Raw genomic sequence first — 12,038 nt, 5'->3', positions numbered from 1 at the left:
TTTACTATATAGACTTTGGCACCTGAAGGTAAAGAGAGAAAAACATGTCTGCAGTTTCACCCTGTAAAGTGTAGAGTTTATTTAGATATGGCAGACAAACCAAAGTCTGTTGGGTTTGAACCTCAAATGGCAAGTGGGTTACAATAAACCCACTACTCCCAAAACTTTCTACCATGTACTATTCTTTGACTTATGATCCATCTTCATCAGCAAACGAAATAAAGAAAAAAATATTTGATGTCAAATTTCCTCTCCTGACATAGTCTCACTTGTATGTCAGTGTGGCTTGGTCCAGGTACCCACTTGCCACCTCATGCTCCGGGTCAAAAGCAGTTAAAACTTCTTCCTGCTTTTTTGAAAACATTGTTGGCCGTTATACAACCCATAGCAATTTTTCTCTCTTACACTAACCCATGTGATCTAGACATAGTCATTAGTGGTCACAAGAATGTAGTCATGATTCTCTTGCATCCTTACAAATTGGTTCCTGGTTTCTCTTTTCTGCTGTATATTCTTACCTTGATGCTAGTGTCTTATTTCTATCATACTATTTAGATTTCTGAAAAGATTTATAAGATTTACAGAAATCCAAATGGAGTCTTAAATAATTAAGTATATCCTAGTGGGATGCCTGGGTGGCTCAGTCGTTTAAATGTCTGACTTTGGCTCAGGTCATGATCTCGAGGTCAGTGAGTTCAAACCCCATGTCGGGCTCTGTGCTGACAGCTGAGAGCCCGGAGCCTGTTTCAGATCCTGTGTCTTCCGCTCTCTCTGCTCCTCCCAACTCACTCTCTGTCTCTCAAAATAGTAAACAAACAGTAAAAATTAAAAAAAAAAGGATATCCTAGAAAAAAGTGTGCTTATATAGAAATATCTTATTAAATGGAGATGTTTTAATTCCAGCTGAATTTAAAAAAAAGTGTCAATGTTTTTGACATGGTGATCCCATCTATCTTTTCTTGGGCATTGTTTGCAAAAACATTTTAAATGTCTCATTAAACAATGAGCATTATTCTTTTTGTCAGTACAAGAAAAAAATCTTTATAACTCAAGGCCTTCACTGATCAATATCAAGTCAATGATCTCCTATCCCCTTCAGTATGGTGAATTCTTTTCAATTTTAAGGCTTGCACTTCACCAACTAAAGTGAATTGTAGACAGGCAACTCTTAGCTTTGCCCTTATTATAAACAAACATTTTTAGGGGGAAATACTGTGAGATCTTTAGACCAGCATGAAAGAACAACAGTGTGGTTTAATTCCTAGTGTGTCTAGGGATGCTTAACTTGGTCTGTTTGATAGTCTTACTTACAAGATTAGGTGAATTAGATGAACAACCATAAAGACTCTTAGAGAACAGATAATAGTTTTAAACCCAAACAGTCTTGAAAATGTATATCTTGGTGCTATGATTGAGAGAATAACTTTATATTTACATTTTATGCCTACAAACTGAAGTCCAGTTTCCTGCCCTTGTAAAGATATAAGGTAATGCATATATTCATCTAACAATTTCTTATGTTATGCCAGATACTGTATTATGAGTGAGAGTTACAAAAATGGAAAGATATTTCCCATTTTGAAAACACAGTTTAGTATAGACAGACATATGAAAAATTACGATGATGTAGGTACAATACTGATGTAATATGATTAGTAAGCTAGTTGCTGCAATTATAGCTCTAAATATGTTGTTATCATCATATCCCAGATATTGATGGCTTAATGCCAAGGGAGCTGGAAGATTTCTGGTACAACTTAAAGCCAGAGACCCAAAGTTGAAAGGATTGATATTTCTGTGAGTTAGATATAAAGGACTTAGGAAGCAAAAGGGAGTGGACTTTCATAGCCAGTTTGCTTGAAATTCAAAGTGTTTCTGTGTTAGTAAACCAGCAATGCCAATCCATACAGGAGGTCAGTTAAGGGAAGGAAAAAAAGTGTTCTAGGCAGTAAGTAGCATGTACAAAAGCCTAGAAATGTAAAAATTACAAGGTAATTGGAGAATGGCAAATACAGCATCATCCCCTTACCTGAAGGAGATACTTTCCAAGCCTCTCAGCGGATGTCTGAAACTGCAGACCCTGTACATACTACACATACATGCATGTAATCCATAGATTAATTATAAATTATAAATTAGGCAAGGTAAGAGATTAATAATTAATAAAATAGAACAGTTATACAAATATACTATAATAAAAGTTACATGACTGTGGTATCTCTCTCTCAAAATATCTTAATGTACCTTCTTCTTGTGATGATGTGACATGATGAAATGCCTGTGTGATGAGGTGAAGTGAGGTGAAAGACAAGCATGATGATATAGTATTAAGCTATTATTTATTTAAATTCAAGTCAGTAAACATGCAGTGTAGGATTGGTTACAAGAGTAGAATCCAGTGATTCATCACTTACATATAACACCCAGTGCTCATCCCAACAAGTGCCCTCCATAGTGCCCATTACCCATTTAGCCCATCCCCCATCCACCTTTCCTCCAGCAAGTCTCAGTTTATTCTCTGTATTCAAGAATCTCTAAGCTACTAGTGATTGACTTTTTGATGATACATCAGAAGGAGGATCATTTGCTTCTAGGCGGCGCTGGACTTTGGGTAACTGAATCCACCAAAAGAGAAACTGTGGGTAAGGGAGACTGCTGTCATTGATTGTTACTATCATTGGGAATGCAATTTTTAAAAGATAATAAAAAAGAATGGTCAGGTAAACAAAATCTCAGACAACAAAGGGACTTGGTAGAATATGTTATAGAGTTGGCATATGTCCTTTAGGTTTGGGGAATATTTGAAGGTTTTTAAGGTAAGGAATAATAGCATGGTCCTATTTACAAATTAGAAATGTTGTTCTATCAGTAGTGCAACACATGATTTAGAGAGAAATGAAAGTTCCATTTCAGAAGTTGTGATGAAATTCTACAAGACAGATGAAGAGAGGCTGCAGTGAAACAATGGTGACAGGTGTGAAGTGAAGCCTAAAGTTAAGACTTTTATTATATGCTGCCTGGACATCTGCTAAATCTAGAGCATCTTGAATAGCTTAACTGCAAGTTCCCTTCCCACTCTGCTACTTGGGTAAGGTACCCTAGTCCCAAATTGTCCTATCAAGTGGCCTGGGTGCTGTTTCTGCTTATCTTGAGTAGAGAGAGGATCTAGTTCCCTGTCAGCCTGCCGAGTTATTGAAACAAGTAAATCACATGTTCCTGTGGAAACGAGGAGTCCCCTCAATCTCTTGGTGCTAAAAGATCTGTTTCTCACTCCCTTGCTTTTTACTCCTTCTCACCTGCAGTGTATGGTGTGTAATGTCCTCCTCCCCAGACCAGGGGTCTATGTAACAGATAGACTGCTGTTGATCTCAGTTGTCCCATGCTGTGTGTTGTGGCTTGGCAACCCCTTAGAATCTTAGGGCAGGAATCCTTCCCTCACCAATGGGGTGAATAGGAAGTGATCAAGAACAAGTAGATGGAGAAAGTAGAGGCTAGAGCTGTGCCATCCAATGTGGGAGCCTCCAACTACATGTGGTTACTAAGCACTTAAAATGCAGTAAGTCCAAATTATTAATGTGTTCTAAGGGTAAAATATAGATTCTGAAGACTCAGTATGAACACAAGAATGTGAACATCTCATTAATAATTTTCTTATTGATTGCATGTTGAAACAATATTTGGATATATTAAATGAAGTATTCAAATTAACCTTTTCATAGTTTTATAAAGTGGTTACTAAAAAACCTAAAATTACACATGTGGTTTACATTTGTTACTCACATTGTATCTTTTACTGAGCAAATATGGTTTAGTGAAAGACATTCAGGAAAACAATCAGTGTAACTTGCACTTGCGGATGAAAAAGATTACTAGAAGGACTTAAAGCTTATTCTGATTAGGTGTAGTTTTTAAAAGAAAGGAGAATTGAAGGGAAGCAGAAAATTTCCCTGAAAAGGAAGAGTTCAATCAAGAATTAAAAGGCATGTGCTCAATTTAGGTGTCAGGTAGATATTTAGATAGGAAGAACAGATTAAGGTGGGTAGTAAGTTTGGAATTTATGAGTAAATTTGAGAAGTGAGATATGGATCTCAGAGTCATTAGTTCTATGGAGTCACTGATTCATCAAAAGCCATGAATAAATTCTACACCTGGAATGTAAACTAAGAAAATGGTTAATAATATATACAAAGGTTGGGCAAATAATTAAGTGTACTGGTAGTTTTCAACACATTTCAATATATTTCAATGAATTTTTATTGAATATCTACTGTGTGTTGGGTTTTGGTAGCATGTAAGACTTCAGGCTATAAGAAACAATAAAATAATTTTGAATGTAAATTATTTATGTAAATGTCTTATTTCAGGGCTGAGATACTGTGCATTTGCAATAAAAGTTTCAAAAAATAGTATATGATATTAGCAAATATAATATAAAACAATATATTAAATAAAGCATAATAAAGTGCTTCATTTGTGGAAAGATCTTGGAAATAAAGACTTCTGGAGCATGCAGAAAAATTTTCTTGTAAAATTTAAATTCTAAATTCTTTAAGTATTGTTTCATTGTTATATTTATCCCTCCATTAAATTTTGTGACTGTTACTTGGTTTAAGGAAGTTACACTTCTGGATCTGATGTCCCTGATAGAATATCTGTTGGGTTGCAGAGGAATTGGGGACATCTGGGTGGTTCAGTAGTAGACTGAGCATCCAATTTCAGCTCAGGCCATGATCTCACAGTTTTTATGTTTGAGCCCTGATTCTGGTTTTTTGCTATCAGCGTGGAGCCTGCTTTGGATCTTCTATCTCCCTCTCTCTGCCCCTTCCCTGCTTGTACTCTCTCTCTCAGAAATGAATAAACTTAAAAAAAAAAAAAGAATATCTGTTGGGTTGCAAAGGAATTGGAGAGAGACATATAAAGAAAGGGTAAAGGAAGATACTCTTTTGAATAAACTAAGGACTAGGTAGGTGGGAGGAAAGGGATTTTAACAGGATGGACCGAGATGGAACTACCTTGTTCCAATGGTGACCAGAACAATAGCAGGGAGCAGCACAAAGTCATTGTTGGACAGTGATTCGGAAGACAGTTTCCCACTTTGACCAAATACAATTAATTATATGTTTAAGACACACATGTTTTATTATTAAAGGGAGTAGAAAACATTTTCTCGTTTGATAAAGAAGAGATAGTGGCTTGGATATCATACATTATTCTTGTAACAGATATGTTCCAGCATAACTACATCAGGCCTTATGCTGTTATTGAAATATATTCTCATGTAATGCTTACAATAACCAAATGAGTAACACTTTATTGTTTCTCTTTTACAGAAAAGGAAATTGTGACTCAGGGAAATTCCACAAAATACCCAACGCCACACAGCTAGTGAGAGGCAGAACTGGCATGAGAACACAGATATCCAAAGTTAGTTCATTTAACTTTCTGGTTACACTTCTTATGTTTGGAATTTAGGGACTATGCATATAGATAAGGTATAGGAAGGTAAAAGGAAACAGGAAGATAAAGGAAAATAAAAAGAACCATCTATTGATTAAAACCTTAGGGGGGCCTAAGTGGCTCAGTCGGTTCAGTGTCCAACCTCTGCTCAGGTCATGATCCTGTGGTGTGGGAGATCAAGCTCCATATCAGGCTCTGTGCTGACAACTCAGAGCCTGAAGCCTGCTTTAGATTCTGTGTCTTCCTCTCTCTCTGCTCATCCCTGTTCACATTGTCTCTCTCTCTCTCTCAAAAAATAAATAAGCATTAAAAAATAAATAAAACCTTAGATTTTAGAGGAGAAACAACATTACTCTAGTTGCCATACCAGTAGTAGTATTTATTTTGAAGAACCAAAGATACTATATTCGTTATTCCACAGTTTCAATAAATGCAGAGCTCTCTTTCTCCTTTTCCCCATTTACCTCACTGGCTCACACACACACACAAATATTCATTTGCATATATATATACATATACTGGGTACGTATATGTACCCATGGCTACACTGTGTTCCTGTAGTTGAGATAAAATCATATATGCAATAGTACTAGATTTCTTCCTTTTCAAAAGTTGGTCAGCATTATTTTTGAGGTACCTCCAGCAAGCAAATGATTAGTATGTTATCTAGCCACCAAAAACGGATTTTAAGATAATATTCCACTATAAAGTTGTTTGTGTAACTAAAAATAAATCAATTATTCATGGCAAAGGGGACACTTTATGTTCTATTAAAACAGTGCGATAGAAGAACAAAAACTACAAATGGTAAAAGTAAGTGAATTTGTTAAAATTGAGGCAAATACAATATCTAAATAGAATAAGAGTATTTTTTTCAGAAAAAATACAGTAATAAAAAGACTGTAGACTTTCTCACTTGCATTCCTCCGTGTTGCTTATTCAGTCTTTGGCAGCCATTGTTAAGTACAAGTAAAATTCGGTTTTGTATGAAATTTGTAATATAATTTTTAAAGACTGGTATTTGACAATCATGTCATTACCTCTTGATATAGGCTTATGATCAAATATTATTCCTGCCTTTATTAATGTGATGTAATCAGTGATTATATTTGTGAGTTTGGCAACTGGAAGAAGGAAAGGAGAGAAGACATTTTCTTGCTTAAAAGATTTAAGAAGGTCTTTAAAATTTAAAAGAGTATGTAATTCAAGACCATGAAATAGAATTTACTTAAAATTTTAAAAAGTTACATCTATTGAATTTGACTCAATATTTCTGAAGTGGGTAACAGTTGGGACAATCAAGATATTCTTAAAGCTGAGAGTTTTTTCCCGATTTATAATAATATTCCCAAAGCCCAGAGTCCCTCCAGGTAGTTTACTATAAGGTGAGGATGAATTATATAATTAAAATTTATGTTTTCTTCATTATCAATCTTAATAAGAAAAATGTACACACTGGTTGAAATGAAAGAGACTGGTTGATTTGGGGAAAATTTGTTCTCTGATGTCTGTAGATAGGTGAATGGAACATTGCTTAGGAAAAAATGAGAAAATGCCAAAAATGAGTTACATTTTTACAGATCTGGTGATGAGTTCAACTTTGATTTGTGTGAATTTTACTTAATATGAAAAATATCTCCCCTTTTTCTATAAATATCTGTTATCCCACTTGGAAAAAAGTTAATCTGTAGTTCAAAAATGAAATATTAGAGTATAAACTGGAGGAAACTAGTGAACCAAAAAATGAAATGTGAGAGGTCTGAATACCCAATTATTGTGATTATAGTGTGCTTAATGCAATGCTTTCAAGCACATGATAATATAAGTTGCATAAGGTTGCAAATTTGAGTCTCACAGTTAACACAGAAACAACCAAAGCAATAATTTGATTTCTATTAACTCATGTCCAAGAAAAATATTCACATTTTCTCAAAAAGATCAAAAGCCTCTAGAAACAGTGGGGAAACAATGGGAAAACAACAAGAAAATAAAAATTTTCATGAAGTATAAAGCCAAAGTTGAATTCTGTAATAAAATATGTGAAAATTCTTGCTTCTCTTTCAGATTAGATTTGATTTGCTTGCTTAAAGGAACGAGAACAATAATAACAACAATAAAAATGAAACAAAACAGGAATCTTCAGTTTCTTTTAAAGACTATGTTATGTTAAGCATAATTTCTCAAATTGAAAGAAAAAGTAATATTTGTAGCCTATAGAAAAATTACTCTAGAGGAAGGATAGATCTAAAGGTAATGTTCCCAAAGCATCTGATTTACTGTTCTGTTGAAATTTTACTTTCATGTATCACACTGAAAAGATTAACAAAGCCTTAATATGACTTCATTGAAAAATGAGATAAAAAATTCAAACAGCGTGACAATCCCCTCCACGTAGGAGAGGACCCTATGGCTCTAAGACAGGAAGAGCCATCGCTTCTCTTCTAGAAATTAACTGCTGGGCGACATGGCTGGGAAATAGAGCTTAGGTTAGAGAATTAGTAATGTTTAAAGAGGTAAGTTTTAGATAATATATATTATATATATGTATACGTATAATAGCCATTAAAAACATAATCTTCTGCAATAGTATATGTACTAGCATATATAAAAGTCCATGCTTTAAAACGAGTGACATAATACTACATAGAAGGCACGAGTGCCCCACCTGTAAACGCATGTTGGTGTTTTCATTCCATACCTTATCAATCAAGTTTTGTTCTTCTTCCATAGATAGTCAAAAAATATATAAATACTACATCACTGTCAAGGTGGAGATTGACACCTAGATTACTAGTGTGGTAAGGTTTTGGACCCATGGAAAGATAGTCTTATACATACTAGTTGATACCGCACCGAGTATGCATCTTCGCTCCTTTCCCCCAAATCTCTGATGGGTTTTGTGGACGGATAATGCAAAATTCACTAAGAACGGATTGCCCTGCCAGATAAAATAGTACTATCCGTGGATGGAAACATTTCCTCCGGCAAAAGAAAAACAGACAAGAAACAGGAGGAGGCAGAGACTACAACTTCACAACTTCTCTAACAAGTCAAGGAAATTCATAAAGAGGAGGAAAATATATGTGGGCTGACTGTCATAAATAATACCTGCTCAAATTAAGAGTATGGAATCATAGAATTTCTTTTCACCACAAAAGCAAACTTGCTTTTAAATTCAAAGAGAAGAAAGAAAGAGAAAATGTAAGCCCTTAATTCAGATACTGGGTTGCTGCTAACTCCATTTACAGATATCTCTGTCCTCATCTTTTCCTCAAGATTTTCATTTGTCACTTGCATATAATCAGGGTTCCCAGTCTTATGCAGAGTTTCTGAAACCTTATGGCTAACAGAGAAATTGGGCTGTGTTATGATTCCCCCACTGGAAACTGGATAATGCCACAAACCCCCACATTACTTCCCAGAAGCTCACAGGGATGGATACTAGTAATTGCCAATGCGTGCATATATAACCATTTTCATTTTATGAAAAAGATAGAAGGAAATTTATTCACACAGTCCTCTGTTGACAATCACAAGTGCATTAAGGGGACAAAAGTTGTGGGGTTTGTTTTTCTATTTAATAATAAAAGGAAGCATCCTTCCAGCCTCGGTTCTTGTCTCCAGTGCTATCTCACTTTCTGCAGCTCCTGTCTCAGCCAGGATGGCAGAGGCTGCCCCAGTCTATGTAGCAGTTTGGACAGTTCGACGTTATGATCTCGGTAGTAATTAGAGAGGAAAGTTCTAGACTGAAAAGCAAAAAGCAAAAACAAAAACACAAACACAAACAACTTGAAGCAAGTTATTAGTTCATTAAACTAAATGATGCAATCTACATTTCTTAAGAAATTCTATTACAATATGAGTCTCTATAGAGTATGCATTTCTTTGTAAGTTAGCACTCATTATTAACTTTTGAAAAGATTTGGCAGAACTGTAGATATAAAATAAAAGTAAGTCCAGGTATACCTTTTCTGCATTATATACCATTAAGGCATTTCTTAATTGCAGTATTGCTATGCAAGGAGAAAAGTTGATGAGAGGTAAGGCCACTAAAGAAGAATGAGGTAGGGACCAGTTGTGGTAACAAATCCACAAAAGTGAGCTAGAAAAAAACACGTTTCCTTTAAAATTGGTCATTTTCTGTAAAATTGGGCCATAGCATACAATGTGAACATAAATAATCATACAAGCTGAAATTCATGATTAAAGAAAAAACTTGCAACTCTGCAAAACTATTTTGAATGTTTGTTCAGGACAAAAGTGGATGCTTTTAAAACAACAGGAGGTTTTCTTCAAAAATATTATGAGATCTCATTATAAAAATCATTATAAGGAACTTTCTTGTGATTCTTAAATTCTTAGTCAAGCTGGAATGATTGGCTCTTATTAGATGAATGGTTAAAAAAACAATTCCCTAATATATTAGTCCCAGTTCATAATTTTTTAATTTCTGGGAAACAGAACATTTATAATTGGGTTTTCTGTCTGTATGTCACTTACTTCATACTATATCCCAAAGAACATTGTTTTGTGTCTCTGATAAAATAGTAGAGAGGAACACTTTTGTGTCAGTATAAGCAAGCAATGATTCAAACATTGTTTTCCATCTGGTCAAAGTTACACTGTCTCTCTTAAGCCCTTTCCAATATTTTAACACAAATGAGTCTTCTTCCTCATAAAACTCCCTTGGCAACTTTTGTGTATACTGTGGAAATGGACTTAAGACAGCTACATTTTGTCTTGTACCATCCACCAGGTATTTCATTACATTTCTTCCCTCAAACCAGATAGTAAACACTGCAAATTCTGGATACGATGTTTATAGAAGTACTGAGAACATTATGCTCGTTTCTTGGCAGATTAAAGTGATTTCTGAAACCCTTTTGAAATTACTAATTTTACAGGTAGAGTGTAAGAAGGATATTCTTGTACTTCTATTTCCATAGTAACACCTGAATCCCTTTCAGCCTCCCTTTGCCTACCTTGTCCTGAGAGAGATACTCTTTATCTGGCTCAGCTACTGCTCACTGGCTTCCCAACCCTAGTCCGCCTCCTAATATTATCACTTCTATTAAGAAAAAACTTTTCCTGCTTTGTTTGTTTGTCATTTTTTATGTATCTTATTATAAATCAATGACAACAATTAATTTACCCTACTATAGTAAATCTGAGTTCATAACTATTTTATCCTGTATCTTTTCTTTGATACTGTGACTTAATTATAAAATACATCTTTACCCCTTCTTCTGGCACAAAGCTCCTAAAATCCTTGGAATTTCCTAAATGAAAGAATGATAAAGGCATCTTTTGTTATGTTAACTAAGTGGCTTCTAGACCCCCACCTGGTTGCCAGGAGAACCAACCATGTGATGAGAAGGTTGGAACTTTAAGTCCTACCCTGCTGACTTCCTAGGAAAGAGGGGCTGGAGGTTGAATTCGTCAATTGCCATTTGCCAATGATTTGAACAATTGTGTCTATGTAATGAAATCTCCACTAAAACCCAAAAAAAGACTGGGTTTGGAGAACTTTGCTGTTGGTGAACATATGGAGATTTGGGGAGAGCCACTCCTTCACAGGGAAGGGCTTTCCCTGTACCTTGCTCTATGCATCCCTTCCATCTGGCTATTCCTGAGTGTTATCCCTTTATAAATAACATGTGACCTGGTAAGTACGTTTCTATGAGTTCTGTAAGTTCCTGTAGCAAATTTTGCTACATTAAATGAAGCAAAAAACAAAAGCAAATTTGTGAACAAGTTGCTGGCAAATTCTGTGAGTCACTGTAGCAAGGAGGAAATCATTGGAATTTTCAGTCTATAGCTGGTTGGTCAGAAGCCTATGTGACAAGCTGGGCTTGTTGTAGAATCTGGGCTTGTACCTGGAATCTGAAGTTGTGGTTGCAGAGGGATCTTATGCTATAGCTGGGTAGATAGTGTTAGAAATGAGTTGAATTGTAAAATACCCGGCTGGTGCCTGAGCATTGATTGGTATGGAGAAACCTACCCACTTACATGTTGTAATTGGTAATCAGAGCCCTCTACCTTTCATTCCTTAATTCAGTACCCAAGCGTGGTATAGGCGTTGCATAGATATATTTAATATAATAATAATATTTATGTATTTTATCTGAAATCACTTATTTAGCAAACAATTCATTTAAGTACTTTACACACTGGAAAAGTGTTACTGTTCAGTAAGTATTTATGTTTCAATTGTACCCAAACAGCAAACAATTTCTACAAATATCTATCAATTATTATCTTTCAGTCTATCTATATTCTAAATATATAAAACATTAATAGTGTAAGAGTCACCTTGGGAGTCACGTTGGGATGGCGACCGAGCGGCCATTTCTCTGGGGGCTGGAGGAGAACACGTGCACAGATGACCCACCGCCCCTCACCTGCAGACCTGGGATGTCCTGCCCCATTTGGAAACAGCCAATCATGAAGCTCCAGTTTTCCCCTACCCCAAGGAAACAGGCAACCTATCCTGTCCCACCGTGACGCTAAAATGCCCTTACTTGGTAATCAGCCCCCCAATACCAAACCTGACAAACCTGAAACCCCCTCACCCTTAAAAC

The 12,038-nt window shown here is 35.6% G+C and overlaps 1 protein-coding gene across 1 annotated transcript in view; it reads right to left on the bottom strand.

Moving 5' to 3' along the window:
- Window positions 1-8,978: 8,978 nt before the first annotated feature.
- Window positions 8,979-12,038, bottom strand: part of LOC115301409 (bifunctional heparan sulfate N-deacetylase/N-sulfotransferase 4) — a 238,434-nt gene continuing 235,374 nt past the window's right edge. Inside the window, exon 13 of the mRNA XM_029951268.1 lies at window positions 8,979-9,203. Coding sequence (XP_029807128.1) covers window positions 9,084-9,203 — 120 coding nt within the window. The 3' untranslated portion in view covers window positions 8,979-9,083. The remainder of the gene's footprint in view (window positions 9,204-12,038) is intronic.

This window comes from Suricata suricatta, chromosome 1 (assembly GCF_006229205.1).
Source record: "Suricata suricatta isolate VVHF042 chromosome 1, meerkat_22Aug2017_6uvM2_HiC, whole genome shotgun sequence".
Taxonomy (NCBI): domain Eukaryota; kingdom Metazoa; phylum Chordata; class Mammalia; order Carnivora; family Herpestidae; genus Suricata; species Suricata suricatta.
This window is presented reverse-complemented; position numbering and strand designations above follow the sequence as displayed.